Raw genomic sequence first — 19,397 nt, forward strand, 5'->3', positions numbered from 1 at the left:
TGACGACCCAGTGCTAACCTGAGGATGCACCACCAGCAGGAACCGGATCCAAATTCCTGCAGGCAGGAATTAGCACCAGGCAGTGGCTTTTCTCCTGCAAATACTAGGGTGAGCCGGCTCACATTGTGTATGCCTGCCCGAGGCACAATGCTCCCCGCATTATAATATGCTGTCTGCTGTGTTAATGGAGTGGAGCATGGAAATTTATTTTCAGGTCAAATCCTCATCATCTGCATAACTTCAACTCGAATATTATCACAGGGATGGGAGAAGAAAAGACAGGCTGAATGCAGGAGCACCCCAGGTGTCCGGCCATGGTCAGGAGCTCGCCTTTGCCTATTGTGCATATTATTTTCCTCTGGTTTGCTCGCCCCAGCCTAATAGGGCTCTCTCTTTCTCATACACAGCCAGGAGCTGAAATACCATGCTCTTGTCAGAAAGCTTTATTATTATGGTAAAGATTGTACTCATTAGATATTAATTATAACCAGCAAGAGCAGGTCCAGGAATCTATTTGTCTCTGTTCACAGATTACATTTGCCCAGCTTTTCAGAGAAGGGTTGCAAGCTGTAGCATTAGATTTGTGTAGCCCGTTCCGATTTATTACCATCGAGGGGTCTGCTGAGGTGAAGAGAGGTGCAAAGGCTGGGAATTGGTACCAGGGGTGGATCTGGCCGGTCATGCCTGCCTTGGAGCAGCCCATGTTGGGGCTGGTCTCACCTAACTTGAGATACCTAAAAGTTAGGTGCCCTAATCTAAGCCTTGCAGGTTGTCTTTGTGGTCAGGGATGATCCCTGCTCATCCCCTTTCCTCATCTACCTCTCTGAGGGTGCTGATTTCTTTCCACTGACCATAGAGGGAGTTGAGGTGCCAGGCTCTTGGGTGGCCAATGTTCGGGGTCATAAATCACAGAATCACAGAATTGTATAGGTTGGAAAAGACCTTTAAGATCATCGAGTCCAACCGTAAACCTAACACTACCAAGTCCACCACTAAACCATGTCCCTAAGCACCACATCTACACGTCTTTTAAATACCTCCAGGGATGGTGACTCAACCACTTCCCTGGGCAGCCTGTTCCAATGCTTGACAACCCTTGTGGTGAAGAAATTTTTCCTAATAACCAATGTAAACCTCCCCTGGCGCAACTTGAGGCCATTTCCTCTCGTCCTATCATTTGTTACTTGGGAAAAGAGACCAACACCCACCTTGCTACTAACGTATAATAATTAGGATGGCTCCAGCCTCAGAAAGCTCACTGTCATGGCTAAACATGTGCAACTTGGTTGTGGTCTACACTGATGCCAAAATGTGCAAACCCAAACTAATTACATCCCGCAGCTAAATGGCCCTCCCAACTCAACGCATCTCCCAGCACATTAGAGATGAAACCTCCTTGGCTGTTTGACCATCTGTTTTCCAGCTCCCTCTGGTCCAACTGTGGTGAACTATGGTGGGGTTGAAAATATCCTGTTACTTATTTAAGCTTTTGTCCAGTGAGTGGATGGATCCAGTGAGCTGTGGATGATCCACAACCCACCAAAATCAGTAGGTTTGTTTTCTTCCTCCACCCTCCCTTCCTCCCTTTTTTTCTGAAGGGATAGAGATCTTGCCCTGCTTTCTTTGCTACTTTTTTTGGGGAAAAAGAGATGTGTACCTTAGGAATCAGCCATGGGTCATGACGTGGCCCCTTCAACCACCCCCCCCCCCGCTTGCGCACAGCCACGCATGGCAGAGGTAACCAATGCACACCTGGTAAAGCGGACTTCACAGATATTGCACATATACGGCTTCTCTCCCGTATGGGTCCTCATGTGCCTGGGCAGCTTGCCGGCCCCCATGATGACTTTGTTACAGATGGGACATTGCTGGGACGCCTTGGGCTTTATCTTCTTCTCTTCCTCCAGGGGCCATGGGGGAAAAACTCCTCCAAATTGGGTAGCACTTAGGAAATTGAGATAAGTGCTATAGTCAGTCTCTGCCTTAATATGCCCTAAGGGAGCTGCTGGGGTGTTGGTAAACATGTCCTTAAAGAAGTCATTAGGGAAAGGAGGTGGAGGCAGGTCTTCCTTCTCCTCCTCTTCCTTGATCTTCCTCTTTTTGATCACCAGATCCAAGGGGCCATTGTCTACTTGTGGCTCCTCGAGCTGGGAGAAGGAGCCAAAATCACCGTTCCACAGATGGGGGAAGAAGCTAGGGGCAAAAGGAGAGAGAGCTGGCCTCCTTTCTGGGATGTTCGCCTTAGGGTACAAGTTTTCCCTTAGCAAGGACTCGATGGAGAAGTCTCGTATCACACCCAAGTGTCCAGAGGAGTTATTGGCTGGGTAGTGATTTGGAAAGTCTTTAGGTGCTTCTGTATATGCTTTTTCGGTAAGATCAGACTTAGAAGGGCTTTGGTGACAGCTTACTTCTTGGACATTGGTTAGGTTCTCCTGATTGACAAAATCTTCCACTTCTTCCTCCTCCTCCTCTTCCTCCTCATCTTCATCTTCATCTTCATCTTCATCATCATCTTCGTCCTCTTTGTCATCTTCCTCTTCCGCGTCTCTGTTGGGCTCCATGATTTCAAGGCATACATTGATAATGCACTGGATCTCCAGCATCTTGGCAGCGCTGAGGATGTGCTTGACATTTGAGGTGGTGATGGTGAGGGTTGAGGTGTAGGCAAACTCAAGGATGGCAGAAAGTGCTTCAGGCTTGACAAAGTCAATCTCGTAAACATAGGGCTGGTCTGTTAAAGTGCCAGTAGTGAAGAGTTTTTTGAAGTACTTGCTGCAGGCAGCAAGGACGGACCGATGGGTCCGGTACTCCTGGTCCTGTACAATGAGGATGACATCACAGAGGAGACCGTCATGCCGCTGCTCATTTAAACTACATAAGACTTCACTGCTGTGGTTCGGGAATGGGATCCCGATAAGATCTTCAGTGCCATTGGCCATATTCTCATTTAGTACCCTAGGACAAAACACAGACAGTAGAGCATTAGCAGGGGATTCCCAATCAATAATGCCAAAATGACCCTGCCTTCTCTCCGTGTCTTCCTCTCCATTGCCTCACTTGGACCTCTGTAATCACCTCCTGCTTGCACTGCCCCAGTGCATCTCCATGTCACCTTTAACTCCTTCCAGGTCCTCTGTGATTTAACCTCTGCTTCCCTCCACATCTCTTTGTCTCCTTTGTCTCCATCCTTCTATTCTCAGTTCCCACCCTATTCACCTTTTCATAACCACCACAAGCTCCCTCTTCTCTTTCACATCCCTCCCCCAGGAACCTTGTGCAACAACTCCCTCCCCATCACATTTCTTCCACATCATCCCAAAGCCAACATCTTTCCAGGCACATGTTGGATTCGCCCTGCCAGGAGCTATGTGGGGAAAGGGTGATGCTGTATCGCTTCACACTGCCAAGTGCCAGCACCTACACTGCTTAAACAAGATGAGCCAGGGAGTGCCCATCTCATCTATGCAATTGTTTTGGGGACTGGTGCAACTGGATGTCCCAAATAGGAGGGACTGCTGGTCATGGCTGTTTGCTGCAGCAGAAGAGCAGTCCTTATGGGGCAGCAGGTCTCCGGTTCTGTGTCCTCCTGCTACTTCATGCCTGTAATCTATGCCATGTCACCTTAGCATGTGGACAACCCGCATAGGGATGTCTTCCTGAGGGATCTGGGAATGGGGGAGGCAAGCAAGGAGTTGTGTGTCACAGTGTACCTAAATGCTCAGAGAAAGACAACCAGGGAGCAAGGGCCTGGCCAGAGGCAGAAGGCTGTCTGCTATCTTCACCCATGAGGTGAGCTTGCTCCATTCCCAATCCTGTTTGGACTTGTTAGCATGGTATCAAATGCCCTGTGCAGACACCTTCCCCTGCTAGAGCAGCTCCAGCTTCAAAGGGAAATTTGGAAGCAAAAAGCCCACACCCAAAAGGAAAATCTGATTTTTTTTTTCCATTTTTTTATCTGTAAGATGTTTCCTCTTTCACATGGCTCCAGCAGCCCTTCCACATGAGAAATCCCAGGAAAGGAGAGCGACTTCCTCCAGTAGGTGACGAATACATTAATCCCATCACACACAGAATACATCAAACAGCCAGAAGAACTTTGAATACACTAACCCTTTGGAAACCCCCAGGACACCAGACCTCCCAGAAACATGACCAGAGACAGCCACCAGAAAAAGCCCCTGATCAAAGGGATTCAGTACCCTCCCCCCACCAGGATGTAGGCAGGGACTTAAGGGGAAGCATCGAGTGAAAGCAAGTCTGCAAACAGGGCAGCAAGCGGATGCCCTCCTTGCCCACCATGCCTCCCCAGGTGCCTCTGCACAATAGATATAAGGCTCTAGAGGTGGAGGACCAGTCAGTGGACGATGTGGATGTCAATCCATCTACACCAGAGGAGCGGCCGAGACCAGAAAGACATACCCCCCATATTACTACAACCTCCACAAGGAAGAAAAGACGCATTGTAGTTGTAGGAGACTCCCTGCTGAGGGGAACAGAGGGTCCAATATGTCAGGCAGACCCTTCTCATAGGGAAGTCTGCTGCCTCCCAGAAGCCCAGGTTAGAGATATCACTAGGAAACTTCCTAGCCTGGTACAGCCCTCTGACTACTACCCATTACTGCTCTTCCACGTGGGAGGTGACGAAGTTGCAGTACGTGGCCCAAGGGTGATTAAAAGAGACTTCAGGGCCTTGGGACGGTTAGTGAGGGAATTGGGGGCACAGGTGATTTTTTTTTCCTCCCTCCTCCCAGTTGTGGGCAGTGACATTGGAAGGAACAAGCGGACCCAGTCTATTAATACATGGCTCCGTGGCTGGTGTCAATGACACAATTTTGGGTTTTTTGACAATGGGGTGGCCTACACGGCACCAGGCTTGATGGCGTCAAATGGGAGCTACCTTTCTCAAAGGGGAAAGAGGGTCTTTGCCCAGGAGCTTGCGGGGCTCATTGACAGGGCTTTAAACTAGATGTGAAGGGGGAGGGGGAACATATCATCAGGCTTGCCTGTGGCAAGCCGTGGGAGGACACACAATGGTTAGAGGGACAGGGTGCTAGTATGGGCCCTCAACCTGTTGCCCAGGGGTGTGCTGGGGACACTGCACCACAGTCAAAGTCTTGTGGAGATGAGCTGGGGGCTCCTGAGGTAGTAGGAGCCAACAAGGAAACTTCTGTGGAACACCTTAAGGGAAATAAGGGGTGTTCCACTAGGAAGGTGACATGGCCAACAGCCCAGATGAAGCGTCTCTACACAAATACACGCAGCATGGGCAACAAACAGGAGGAGTTGGAAGCTACCGTGCTGCTAGAAAGCTATGACCTGATTGCCATTACTGAAACCTGGTGGGACGAATCCCATGACTGGAGTGTGGCTATCCATGGCTACAGGCTATTCAGAAGGGACAGGTGGGGAAGGAGGGGCGGAGGTGTTGCCCTCTATATCAAGAAATGGATAGAGTGTGAAGAACTGTCCCTGAAGAATAGCCACAAGCAGGTCGAAAGCTTATGGGTAAGAATCAGAGACTGAGGCAACAAAGGGAACCTTGTGGTTGGTGTCTGCTACAGGCCGCCTGATCAAGGAGAGCCTACTGATGAAGCCTTCTTCCTCCAGCTACAGGAGGCTTCACGCTTGCAAGCTCTTGTCCTACTGGGGGACTTCAACCACCCCGACATCTGCTGGAAAAGTAGCACGGCAAGCTGTAGGCAATCCAGGAGACTCCTGGAGTGCATTGAGGATAACTTCTTAACCCAGGTAATAGACACCCCTACCCGAGGGGATGCGATACTGGACCTGATGGTCACCAATGCAAGTGAGCTCATCAGTGACGTCAAGATTGGAGGCAGCCTAGGCTGCAGTGATCACGCATTGGTGGAGTTCACAGTCCTGAGGGATATGGGACAGGCGAGGAGTATAGTCAGGACCCTAAATTTTAAGAAAGCAAACTTCCAGCTCTTCAAGGAGTTAGTCAGTAGGACCCCCTGGGAAACGGTCCTCAGGGACAAGGGAGCAGAACAGCTGGCAGATCTTTAAGGGTGCTTTCCATAAAGCACAAGAGCTCTCAGTCCCCAGATGTAGGAAATCAGGCAAGGAAGGCAAGAGACCAGCATGGCTTAGTTGAGACATGCTGGTCAAATGAAAGAGCAAGAGGGAACTGCACAGGCAGTGGAAGCAGGGACGGGTAACCTGGGAAGAGCATAGGGATGCTGCCCGGTTGTGTAGGGATGGGGTCAGGAAGGCCAAGGCGCAGCTGGAGCTGAACTTGGCAAGGGATGCAAAGAATAACAAGAAGGGCTTCTACAGGTATATCAACCAGAAAAGGAAAGTTAAAGAAAGCATACCTCCACTGATGAACAAGAATGGTGACCTAGTATCAAAAGACGAGGAGAAGGCTGAGGTACTCAACAACTTTTTTGCTTCAGTCTTCTCTGGCAACCGCTCTCCTCACCCCTCCCGAGTCAATGGACAACATGTTGGGGACCAGGGGGGTAAAGCCCCTCCCACTGTAAGGGAAGATCAGGTTCGTGACCACCTGAGGAACCTGAACATATATAAGTCTATGGGACCTGATGAGATGCATCCCAGAGTCCTGAGGGAATTGGCTGATGTAGCTGCCAAGCCACTCTCCATGATATTTGAAAAGTCATGGCAGTCAGGTGAAGCCCCTGGTGACTGGAAGAAGGGAAACATTGCACCCATCTTTAAAAAGGGTAGAAAGGAGGACCCTGGGAACTACTGACCTGTCAGCCTCACCTCTGTGCCTGGGAAGATCATGGAACAGATCCTCCTAGAAGCTATGCTAGAGCACATGGAGGACAGGGAGGTGATTCGAGACAGCCAGCATGGCTTCACCAAGGGCAAGTCCTGCCTGACCAACCTAGTGGCTTTCTATGAGGGAGTTACCACATCAGTGGACAAGGGAAAAGCAATGGATGTCATCTATCTGGACTTCTGTAAAGCCTTTGACACGGTCCCCCACAACATGCTTCTCTCTAAATTGGAGAGATAGGGATTTGATGGGTGGACTGTTCAGTAGATAAGGAACTGGTTGGATGGTCGCATCCGGAGGGTAGCGGTCAACGGCTCAATGTCCAGATGGAGACCAGTGACAAGTGGTGTCCCTCAGGGATCCGTACTGGGACCAGTGCTGTTCAATATTTTCATCAATGACATTGACAGCGAGATCGAGTGCACCCTCAGCAAGTTTGCAGATGACACCAAGCTGAGTGGTGCAGTTGACACGCCAGAAGGACGGGATGCCATCCAGAGGGGCCTGGACAAGCTGGAGAAGTGGGCCTGTGTGAACCTCATGAGGTTCAACAAGGCCAAGTGCAGGGTCCTACACCTGGGTCGGGGCAATCCTCGGTTTCAATACAGGCTGGGGGATGATGTGATCGAGAGCAGCCCTGCGGAAAAGGACTTGGGGGTACTGATGGATGAAAAGCTGGACATGAGCCGGCAATGTGCGCTCGCAGCCCAGAAGGCCAACCGTATCCTGGGCCGCATCAAAAGAAGCGTGGCCAGCAGGTCGAGGGAGGGGATTCTGCCCCTCTACTCTGCTCTGGTGAGACCTCACCTGCGGTACTGCGTCCAGCTCTGGAGCCCTCAGCACAAGAAGGACATGGAGCTGTTGGAGCGGGTCCAGAGGAGGGCTGCGAAAATGATCAGAGGGCTGGAGCGCCTCTCCTACAAGGACAGGCTGAGAGAGTTGGGGTTGTTCAGCCTGGAGAAGAGAAGGCTGCGGGGAGACCTTATAGCAGCCTTCCAGTACTTAAAGGGGGCCTATAGGAAAGATGGGGACAGACGTTGTAGCAAGGCCTGTTGTGACAGGACAAGGAGCAATGGTTTTAAACTAAGGGAGGGCAGATTTAGACTGGATTTAAGAAAGAATTTTTTTACAATGAGGGTGGTGAGGCACTGGAACAGGTTGCCCAGAGAGGTAGTGGAGGCCCCATCCCTGGAAACATTCAAGGTCAGGTTGGACGGGGCTCTGAGCGACCTGATCTAGTTAAAGATGTCCCTGCTCATTGCAGGGGGGGTTGGACTAGATGACCTGTAAAGGTCCCTTCCAATCCAAAGTATTCTATGATTCTATGACACAGAGCATGTGTTCATGCAGTGTCACCTCTACGAACCCCAGCTCATGGCCCCGCTGCAGGTTGACACTCAGTTCACAGCCGAGCAGTTGATCTCCAAGAGAGCCCAGGGTACACGTAAGTAAAACTGCATCCCCACTCCAGCCCCTTTTGCAAGGCTGAGACCATCAGGCAGGTTCCCAGTCCCACCCTCTGCATCTCTGGCAGGTTCCCAATCCTATCCTGCGCCACCTCTGCATCTCTCCTGGGATCCATCGCCACATCCTGGGTGTCCTTCCCTCTTCAGTTTCTGGCCGCGCTGACTCCAAACCTCCTTCCCACCAGCTGTGGGGACCTGGTGTCCCTCATGGTGAGGGGCTGGCTCCCACCCTACCACCTGCCTCCAGCCCTCGGGGATGGAAAGAGCTTGGTCTGATGGAGGTAGTCCAGGGAAATCCTTGCTTCACCTTGGTCGGCAAGCCAGTGACCCTTGGGGGAGGCTGGGGAGCCATAGAGGGGATGAGACTCTGCAGCAAACGTTCCCGTGGGAAGAGGAACACCATCTCCCTTCTCCTCCCTCCGCAGGGTCAATCTCCAGCCGAGACCTTGCAGATATCTCCCCTACACCTAATCAGCGCTGCCGGACACTTGCCATGTGGGAGCCAGCGAGTGAAGACCTTGGGAAGACGGTGCAACCTAGATGGAGCACACCCCAGGGAAGGGTTATGGACCACCAGCCTGGTGGGAGGAACGCCGGGATGGGGGACAAGCTGTCCCTGAGCTAGTGAAGCCTCACGGGGGGCTGGAGGACAGCCCCCACCATGGGAAGTCCTCTCCAGCCACCTCCCCATGCCCAGAGATGGGGAGAGGAACCGGGAATTACACCCCTCTGAGCCCCCCTCAGCTCCAGCCACCGACATTTTCGGCTCCAGTCCCTCATCCCCTGGTGTGCCCATTAGCTCCACGCTAATTATGTCTGTTGTCCGAAACAAATTGATTCATTACAGTGTGCTCTGCTTAACCATGTTAACTAGCTACGCTCCTCTACCAGCCTGACTGGCTCCATATCAAATCTTCCTTGAAAATCGCCGATAAATGAAAGTAAATCCAATGTGTTCTTCAAGTGGAGTGTAAGATAATAAATAACCCCTGAGCCGGGGAGGAAGAGACAACTTCCATTTTAGGGCTTTGTATCCTTAATAATAAGCATGAGCAATTAAATTTCTGTTGCTGTATTTATCTTCTACTTGTTTATTTTTGTTTGGAAGGAGCATTAGTGTTAAAGGAGCTCCTTATGTGAAGGAACATGTCTTCCTACGAATCTGTTTTGATCTTTTATTGCCAGATCACCCTAAGTGCAAAAGATCAGAAAAGCTGAATATTAGACTATCCTGACAATTGTTTTTATAGAGGTTTTTTCCTGGATACTAAACTCCCTCCTCCCTAATTTGTGGATTATTCACTCAGCAGCAAGAAAGCAAGAAAAAATGGAATTAGGAGATCAGGGGGTACGTGATTATAAACTAAAATGATGTACAGCTCCTTTTGGTCGAAAAGGACTCATTTTCCTTTCTCTTCCCCTCCTGGTCCTCTCTAGATGGGTTCTGTTAACCAAAGGACTTAGGCAAGCTGATAATTTTACAGGATGCTGGCAAAATTGAAGGTGATTCATGTCATTTAAATGGAGGGCGGGGGGGGGGGGGGGGAGAGGAAGAGAAACAGCCCATCGTTTGCATACATTTGCATTTTTTAAACTCGCAGGGTGGTTTGACAGCTCCAGAGCTCAGCGAGCTTGAGAAATGACCTTATGGTTCCCATGCCCCCGGGGAGGTTGATTGCCACAGGCTGGAGGTGTGCTAAGGCTGATGTTTTCCTTCCTCCCCCTCCCTCCTCTCCCTCCTCCTGCACTCCCCCCTTCCCCTCCCCAAGCCAAGGGTGGGGTCCTCAAGAATAACAGGCATAAAAATAGCATCTGATGGTGACAAATGTCACCAGTGCATGCACACACACATGCAAATGCTGAACAGACTACATGGAGTTAAACAGAAAAATCCCATTTTATAATAGAAAATTACAGCATTGTTAAAATAAACTGGGTTGGGGTGGGAGAAAGGGTGGAGAGCATCTAAAATAAACGTATTCTGCAGATGATGTCTTGAAAGATTGCATTTGTGGGCATACTTAAAACTCATTCATTACTTTCTTGCCATGAAAAGCCCCATTTATAAAAGAATGATCCTGGGAGATGCTATTCGGATATAGGACCACTTCTCCCCACGCTGCCTATGGGTGCATGGTGAGCTCTGCCAGCATATTTAGGCACCTGAGGCTGCAACAGGAGAAAAGGGGGATTGGGGGGAGCTGAGCTTTGTCCTCTTTTTGGGTGAAAATCCTTCCTTTTTTGGGAAGGGTGGTACTTCGCCGGCTTGGGGCGGTGACTGCTGCACCAGTGCAATGGAGATGTGCAGGCAGGAGTCTCAGCTGTGATGCCGAGGTCTAACCTCACTGCCTGCCTGAACGTGGGTGATACAACCCAGGGACCGCAGCAATATTATAAACCGTCTGCTATGCATACTCCCTGGGTGACCCAAAGTTCATTCAGGGCACTCTGCTGCTCAAAAGCCCCTTCTATTTTTTTATTTTTATTTTTTGGTTGCTTTATTCTCACATCTGCTTTTAACTTCAAGCCTCCTTCAGTATAATGCAGCCTCTGAAAACCAATAATATAAAACTGAAATATCAGAGAGAGAGGCAAAATGCTCATTTAGCATTGTGACAAGTAAAAAATAGAAGTATACTCAATAGATTATAGAGATATAGCTATAGAAAATAGATAAAGTAAACTAATATTGCATATATTCATTTGTATGAGTGGAAATGGAGGACTGCCACAGCTCGGAGGAGCCCTGGGAAAGATGTGCCAGCCCCAAGGTGGGACAGGATCCTGCCCCTGGGTCTCAGTATTGCTCAAAGCCAGGAGCAGGGCTCCTCATCAGCACTTCCCTCTCCCATCTCCTTCCTCATCTCTGGCAACAATGCCCTGCAAAGCCAGGCCCTTGGAGGAGATAAACGCTGCCAGAAGAGCCCAGGCTTGTGCAACAGGTGGCTCCTGGTTCAGGGCTACGGCAGGGCTGGGGATGTCCCCTTCCCATCTGCTCCATCCGTGGGGACAACGCTTCACAACCCAAGTCTTAGCTAGGAGATGGCAATTTTGGCCTTTAATTGTATGCTGGCATGTAGTATAATTACTATAACATGCAGCATTTTAATATTTTAACATTTTAATATTGGTCTGTTTTAATATTTGTATATTTACCTATATTTATATTTTTATATATTTCTATATTAATATATTTATATTTTTATATTTGTATAGAGATTCTCGGAGCATTTCATCTTAAAATGTGCATTGCTTGGCCTTCTCTTTGCTATGATTTTCCCCACGGGAAGGAGCTGGCTCCTGACCACATTTCTTTTTGGTGTGCAAAGCACTGGGCTCTCCCCAGGAGTGCCACCCTGAAGATATGGGAGTGCCCCGGGGAAAGCTGGGGAGTGCAAAGCGGATGCCCCCCCATGTCATGCTCATTCTGCATTCAGTGTGACAGAGGAAGAAGCCTGAGGCTCTGGCTGATCTCTGCCTGCTACCGGTGTCAAAATGACATTTTTCCAGGCAAAACAAATGGTTCTCCAGTTCTTCCTTTCACCCAGCCTGTGCACAGAGTGGGGTTTGGGGTGCAGGTCCAGGGGCAAGGCTTGTGGTTGAGCATCCCCCCATGGCCAGGTCCTGCCACCCCGACACAGCATCCCTCACGCTTGGTCCCTGCAGTCACAAAACCCCAGGAGGGATTCCAGCTCTACATCCAAAGCATGAGGCCATCCAGCAAAGCAGTCCTGAGGTGGCTGGATGTGGATTCGGGGCACTGAGCATCCCCAGCTACCCCAGCCTGCTGCCTGTGGCAGGAGAGGGAGTCATAGAATCACAGAATGGTTTGGGTTGGAAGGGACCTTTAAAGGTCATCTAGTCCAACCCCCCTGCAATGAGCAGGGACATCTTCAACTAGATCAGGTTGCTCAGAGCCCCATCCAACCTGACCTTGAATGTTTCCAGGGATGGGGCATCTACCACCTCTCTGGGCAACCTGTTCCAGTGTTTCACCACCCTCATCATAAAACATTTCTTCCTTACATCTAGCCTGAATCTCCCCTCTTTTAGTTTAAAGCCATTACCCCTTGTCCTATCACTACAGGCCCTACTAAAAAGTCTGTCCCCATCTTTCTTATAAGCCCCCTTTAAGCATTGAAAGGCCGGTATTGAATCAGCAGGTGGTCTCAACTGCTTTCCCCATCCTGATTTATTTTCTACCACCAACTCCTTCCCACTCCTTCCCTCTCCTTCCCAGGGCACTCAGCACCCCGAGGGACAGACGCTTTGGCTCTGCTGCTTTGCTACCTGCTCCTCTTTCCCAATCCCTGCTCCAGACTGCGGGAGCAGAGGCAGCACCCAGGGTGGGCTGGCTGCTCTCCCTCTGCATCTACCTGTGGTCCCGTGTATGTAGACCTGTCTGCTACATCCATCAGCCGATAAATATATGTGTTTTTTGGGTTTTTTTCCAGGTTTATTTGTGCCTTGTCGTAATGAGGCAATTAAGATGTGCATGTGAGATTACCCTAATCTGTCAAAATATTACAGCTGCTTTCTATGGGATACGCTGACCAGTGATTGATAGCTCGTGCTCCTTAGCCGTGTTGTTATTTTGGGGGTATAGGGATTCTGGGGCTCTGTTCCCACATCTGCCAATTGCTCCATGACCTTGAGCAAGTCTCTTTTGCAAGTGTCCCTGAGCAGAGCCGCCCACGTTGACACCCCACCCGAAGCCAGACCCACAGGGACAACACCGTTGCCTTGGCCAAGCACTTGACTCCAATTTGGAAGATGCCTCTTCTTTCCTACCAAGAAGGAGTTGGGATCCCTAAAAGCCTATTTGAAAGGCAGGCAGAGAGGTGTTTTTTTTTTTCTTTTATTAAAAAAAAAGGAAGGTGTAAAACCCAAAAAAGGCAAATATTTCCTTAAGCACACCTTCCCTCTGAACATCTTGTCTCCAGAAGAACATGTTATTAAACCACCCACCCTAGTACCTAGCGTTTCTCCCCTCTGGCGGGAAGGTGGGGCAGAGAGCGCTCCTCGTCTTTCAATCACTTCTCTGCGAGATGCCTGAAACGATGAGGAAAGTGCGGTGACACCAACCACTGCCTGCCTCCCTCGCAAGGAAATAATCAATTTTTAAAGGAGATGAGCCACTTTGCAGACCCAGCTCACTAGCAATAGCACCAGGGGTTTACTGCCAGGCTGGGCACCCGCCCCAGCCTCTAATAACTGAGACCAGCCTTCCCCTTGGGACCAGTCTTGCTTGGGGAGTACAGGGTTGAGCCGGGAAAGGTGGGGGTGTTTGGTTTTTAAGAGGTATGTAATAAGCTCATCCACCCAAAACTGAGGATCCCTCCTCAAAAAAATCATGGCTTTTGCTTAGATCTGGACAAAGTAGGCAAGGGCAGAGATGCCTTGGCAAGGAAGGATGCAAAGAGGGTCACATTGGCCATGGAAGATGCTCGCTTGCAGCATGGATAGGGAGAAAGCCCCATAGGTGGCTGCAGAGGTGGCATCACCCCACATGGCTGCTGGCAAGGGAGTAGCTCCATAAATGGAGCAGGTCAGTACAATTTAAGAAGATGCTCCATAGGATGCCAGAGCTAAGGCTGCCTACAGCGGCCAGCCAGAGCCCCAGCGATGTTGACACAGATGGAGACCTCCCACTGATGCTGGGAGGAGAGGGATGGCCAAGAAGCCCCGGGGGGACAGCCCAACCCTTTTTGGCTAGCCTCCACAGAGGAAGGAAGAGCCCCGGAAGTTAAGCATGGTTTGATCACATAATTAAAGTGGTTACGCTTCAGGGATTGAGATCACACGGGTGACCTTCAGCCTGGTATTTCTCCATTACCTACTGGACTTTTCAATATTAATACTAATCTCCAAACAAAATCCTTGGGCATACAAGGATTCATCCTTATCAACATCTGGCTGGCAGGTTGAGCCCATGTGAACCATATATATTTACACATACTATATAAAACTGACTTTTTTGGGCTGGAACTATTAGTTTCCTATAAGCAGGCCATCAGAAAGCCATCTTCACCTGAAGTTGCATCAGGGAATCTAAAATAAAAGGTGTTGGAGAACCACCTCCAGAGTGTCCAACGATTCCGACAACGACATATTTAACCCCTTCTTCATTTTAGTGACAGCTACTCTTCCCAGTTTCCAAAATTCATACAGAAGTTTAGCTGGCCAAGCAGACCTGGGGCATGTCAATACTGGAGATCTGCTGTATTTCTCTGGTATGACATCACCTGGGAAGTACCACAAGGACTATTTGCTTAAGAAGATAAATAGTGATTACAGGTGCCACTCATTCACTCACCAAGGTGTGGAGGCACAAGCGTCTCCTGTGCCCTTTGTGAATCCATCCTCGGGAATTTTTAAAGGCTAGTTATACATTGCAGCAAATATTATGCATCTCTCGACAAATCTATCCCTGCAGGTTAGCTCCAGCTACCAAGAGCCTACACCGGGCACCTTGCACTTCAACAACTTGTTTATGTACAGATACAATCTGGTGAAATTGCAAATTATGAATCAAATCCTCCCCCAGCGAGCTGAACAGTCAGGTGCTACTGGTTGTAATGGGAATTTGCTGCTGCTCCATGACCACAAGGAGCCAACCCCAGTCCGTGGGGTGTTTAAGATAGGCCATTTTTCCTGGCCTCAGCTCCTCTATGGGCTTGTTGCTCAAGTTGGCTCTTCCATCGGCATGTGATGATGAACAGGTTGAGCTCCTCTCCACTCTCCCTCGTCACTCATCATGGCAGGCACCAGGTATCCAAAAAGTCCCAGCATCCCCTTAGATCTACCCCAAGGTCTCCCACCCTGGCCTGACCTGAACATCATTTTATAACAAGCTCCCAGACTCTGGTATGAAGTTTGGTGGATCAACACCTTGCCTCTGGGTGAGCCTGCAGGGACCTGCCACCCAGCAGCTCTGCACGCTGCAGGACTAACACTAGGAAGATGCCATCACACCACCAGGACCAAGCCCCATGGCTCTCCTATTTCCTTGAAGCCAGTTCTTGGGCCCCAGATAAATGCAAACAGGAGCTCTGGCAGGGCTAGAGTAGAGCTCAGTGCCTCCTATAATTGAAGGGCCACATTTTCACTTTGGTTTCTTCTTTCTGGCTTCTTTAAATTACCCAGCACACTTCCCAATTTCAGAGTTTATATAAATCTCCAAAATCAGGAGCTCTGGGTCACTTCTGGGTGGCAGCTTGATTAAGTCTGCATGCCACATGACAAGTCCCATCTGATGTGCTGAGCAGGTTTTGGCAAAGGGGGATCCCAGTGATAAATGGTCAAATAAACATAAACAATTAGTGGAGCTACATCAAAGGCACAGCCTTGCTCCAGATGGAATTTTGAGGGCTTCATCTACGCACAAAGCAGGGGCAAATTAATTAACCACAGTGTCTAGGCAGGTACTGCAGGAAGGGGCTTTATAGGGTGGTCACATCTGACCCACCCAAGCAGCTCCTTGGAGGTCTGGAGCTCGAAGGGATGATGGTCTGGGCATCATGTCCCTTCTGCTCCTCTCTGCTGTGGTTTCTGCAAGGCTGCAGGTGCTCAATACCCAGTTAGTTATGGGGCTTTTTCTTGGAAACCCTCGGAGGTCCCTCTCTACGTGACTCTGCACTAGCCTTGATGCTCTCCTGGCCATGCTCCAGTGTTTAGGGACTTTTAAATGTGGTGTCACTCGTACAGCAAATGATCCTGGCTGAATATCTCCCCTCCTTATGTATCTATATGCACACATATACATACGCATTATACATGTGTGTTTGTGTGTGTGTAGAAATCCCATGGGAGGAGGGATATGTCAAGTGAAACAGAAGAGTTTCCAATCATCCTTGTGCAACCATCCCACTCTCATGGAAACTCACACTTCAAGTGACGTGTCCCCCCTCCCATGCTGTGTTCTGCAAAAAAAAAAAAAAAAAAAAAAAAAAAAAGAGGAAAAAAGAGAGCGAGAGGAAAATCCCCACCAGAGATGCGCCCACGCCAGAGCTGGCCTGGCTGAACATCAGGTTGCTGGTCCCTCCAGCATCTCTGACATGACCTGGATGAGGGTCCACGAGGTACATGTTGGTGGTGTTTCTGTCCATGTGTTTGCAGCCCCTCTCCTCCAACACCACCTTCCCCCTTGTGTAAGCTGTCCAGCCACTGCTATAGGGGGCTATATAGGAGATATATATATATATAGGATACGTTCCTACGGGTGCACAACATTACAACCCCATGAGCCCATTGGTGGCAGGTACCTCCTTCCAGCACAGCCTTAAAAATAGCAAAAAAAGATATTTCCTCCCATTCTGAGCTCTCCTGGGAGAACAGGCAGGCCCCTTTGCTCCCTCTTGTTCTGCTTTTCTCCAGAGCCAGAAAAAGGAAAAGAAATTTTAAAAAGGCTCCTATTGAACAGTGCACACACGCTGGGTGGGTTTGCTTCCTGACAAAAAAAACCAAACCACAGCGGAAAAATGTGCCCAGCTTAACCATGGAAAACTGGTTTGGTTGGCATCCCTCCAGAGTGGACAGGATTGCAAGGGACTTGGACACGGATCCGGGTAAGGCTGTCACCAGCTTGCGTGAAAACACAGCTCCAAAATAAAATAAAATAAATTTTTGGGTGCTCCAAAAAAGCAGGGGGCAAAGGATGGGGATCCAGCTCCCCCTTCTCTTCTCTCCCCTCGCCACCAGAGAGAAAGCCACCAAAGGGAGGACTTTGCGAGTAAAAATAAAAGGGTCAGAGCGCTAGCACGTTAAATCAGAAGCAGATGTGTGCCTGCTCGCCAGCCTGAGTCACTGCGCGGGGGGGGTTATCGCTATTTTGGTGCTGGGTGTGGGGTACAGAAAACAATGCAAGGAGAAGGCGGTGCAGTGTTTGAGCAGGCTTAATATTGGCTTGGGTACAGGCAGGCTCCAGAAGTGATGGGATGGGAAGCTCAGCTCGGCAGCGGTGGCATTGGCAGTGGCCATGCTCCACCCCACTGCCCGGGCAGGGCTGCTCCTCTGGACCTTCCCCGGGCTCCCCCGCAGCATTGCTGGGCATCCCCAGTCATGCGCATCCCTGTTTGGGGGAGTTTCTTGCTGGTCCCTGTCATATCTCCCAGCATCATCCCTCCAGGAGGAGCCCCCATCCCCATGAGTTGGCCAAGATGTGCCCGCTGCCGAACCCACCATGTGGCCAAGGCATCTGCAGCCTTGCACCAAGGCAGTGGCAGGAGCCTTGTTCTACCTCTCACAAGGACAACCTCAGGAGCTAGCATGTCTCTAAAACCCAGCTTGCTTTGGGCCAAGCCCCATAACACAAGCTCAGCCTCACCTTTTGCCTCCCACCATGCCCTCTGCCACTTACACGGCATTGGCATTCATTAGGCTCGCAGTCCCATGAGTATTTACAAGAGTGGTACCTCGGATTGGTCTATTTTCCTCTGGCATAACTCAAAATATTATTTTCCTGCTTGGTTCTCGTGAGAGCCTTTGCAGCCTCATTCATTTTTAATTGCCATTTAAGTCCTGGAGCTCTAAGCACATGAGCTCCCCTGCTACGGCCAGGCCAGAATAGCTCCCACATGGACATAAAGTGGCTTTTGGAGAGACGTGTTCGTGGAAGGTGCCTCTGCAGAGCATCTTGCCCTATGATGGTGATCCAGCCTGCAAAGACACGGCCCCTCCAGCACCACCCCATCACCTGTACCATGGGCAGAAGTCTAGCCCTGGGCTTGGATGATGCTGCTGCAGTCAACCCCAACACAGGACAAAAATTCAAGTCCCTGCCTTCAGAGAGGGGACCCAATCCACCCAGTTTTTACCCATATGAGTGTCTCCTCAGAGTCACGTACAGCCCCAGCTCCACCACAGAGGGGTGAATATTGCATCTCCTCATCCTTTGCTAATCCAAGGAGGAGCATCATGGATGCTCCATCCCTGGAAACATTCGAGGTCAGGTTGGATGGGGGTCTGAGCAACCTGATCTAGTTGAAGATGTCCCTGCTCATTGCAAGGGGGTTGGACTAGATGACCTGTAAAGGACCCTTCCAACCCAAACCATTCTATGATTCTATGATCATTTTTCTGCAAGCCAACACTCCTCTGAATCACACGACCCCACCACGCTGAAAACCCAGCGAGGTGCATCACATCTCTAACCCTTGAGCTGAGTGTTTCTAGAGGAAATACTGCCGGGCTTCAGCAGAGGACACTCAGGGAAAGGGGGATGAGACTTTCATCCAGACTTCTTGTATGTAAACCAACCAACTAATGAGCTCTCTGAAGACCACAGGTAATATAAGAGCATAACCTTACAGTGCAGCCCAAGCACTGAATATCCAGAGGCAACTTCCTATCTTCAGGGGACGATTTAATCCAGTTCTCAAGGTTACAGAGCAATTTAACTGAAGATCAGGGGTCAGATTCAGACCTCATTTGTATCTCAACTCCTGTGCGCAAAGCCCCTAGTTTCTCCGCCAACCCACTAGAAAGCTAAACAGCAGCTGAGTCGTCAGCTCAGCCCTGATCCTGCAAAGCCTCACCCGCCTGAGCAATCTGTGCAATTCGGTGGGGCCCACCCATGCCCAGCTTGGTAAATATAGTCAAAGTTGGTGAGGATCAACAGAAAAAAAGCATCTGAACTCTCCCCAAGATATAACCTGGAAGAAGGAAAAGAAAAATATCTACTGCTTAGATGTTTCAGCTCAAATGCATGGAAAAAAAATTGAAAATCAATAGGATTAATTTTTCAACCAATGCTTCTGCAAGCAAGGAGGAGGTTTGCGGGATTGGGCCCCCGAGCAAGCCAAGTCCTATGGCCCAGCTGACTATGCGTACACGCCAACTCACAGTCTGATTTGATTTAAAACAGCTGAGTTGTAAATGAGGCTTATAATGGAATTGGCAAATGACCCTTCAATACATCATTGCAAACTGACAGCATTCAAAAATAACCGGGGCTCGAGTCAGGATTCAGCTCTTGGCCGGATGTGAGTGCAGGATCAGGGGTGCATCATGCCATTGGCTACGAAAACAACCCAAGCAAGCAGGGAAAAAAACCCCAGCCTCTCCCCTCTTAGGGATTTTAGAGGGGTGACCTTTCAAAAAGAAAAAAAAATAGGGAAAAGGAGGAGAAAATGCAGCCTTGCCATGTAAAGAGAGAGAGTCTCACCTGT

At 49.7% G+C, this 19,397-nt stretch overlaps 1 protein-coding gene across 6 annotated transcripts in view; it reads right to left on the minus strand.

The window, feature by feature from the left end:
- The window catches only part of ZBTB7C (zinc finger and BTB domain containing 7C), a 173,002-nt gene that overhangs the window by 5,606 nt on the left and 147,999 nt on the right, over nt 1-19,397 (minus strand). For all 6 annotated transcript variants that reach the window (XM_075488795.1, XM_075488796.1, XM_075488793.1 and 3 more), the window contains one exon: nt 1,753-2,955. In XM_075488795.1, the coding sequence (XP_075344910.1) occupies nt 1,753-2,939 (1,187 nt within the window). In that variant the 5' untranslated portion in view covers nt 2,940-2,955. The remainder of the gene's footprint in view (nt 1-1,752; nt 2,956-19,397) is intronic.

The sequence above is a fragment of the Mycteria americana genome, assembly GCF_035582795.1.
Source record: "Mycteria americana isolate JAX WOST 10 ecotype Jacksonville Zoo and Gardens chromosome Z unlocalized genomic scaffold, USCA_MyAme_1.0 Scaffold_18, whole genome shotgun sequence".
Taxonomy (NCBI): domain Eukaryota; kingdom Metazoa; phylum Chordata; class Aves; order Ciconiiformes; family Ciconiidae; genus Mycteria; species Mycteria americana.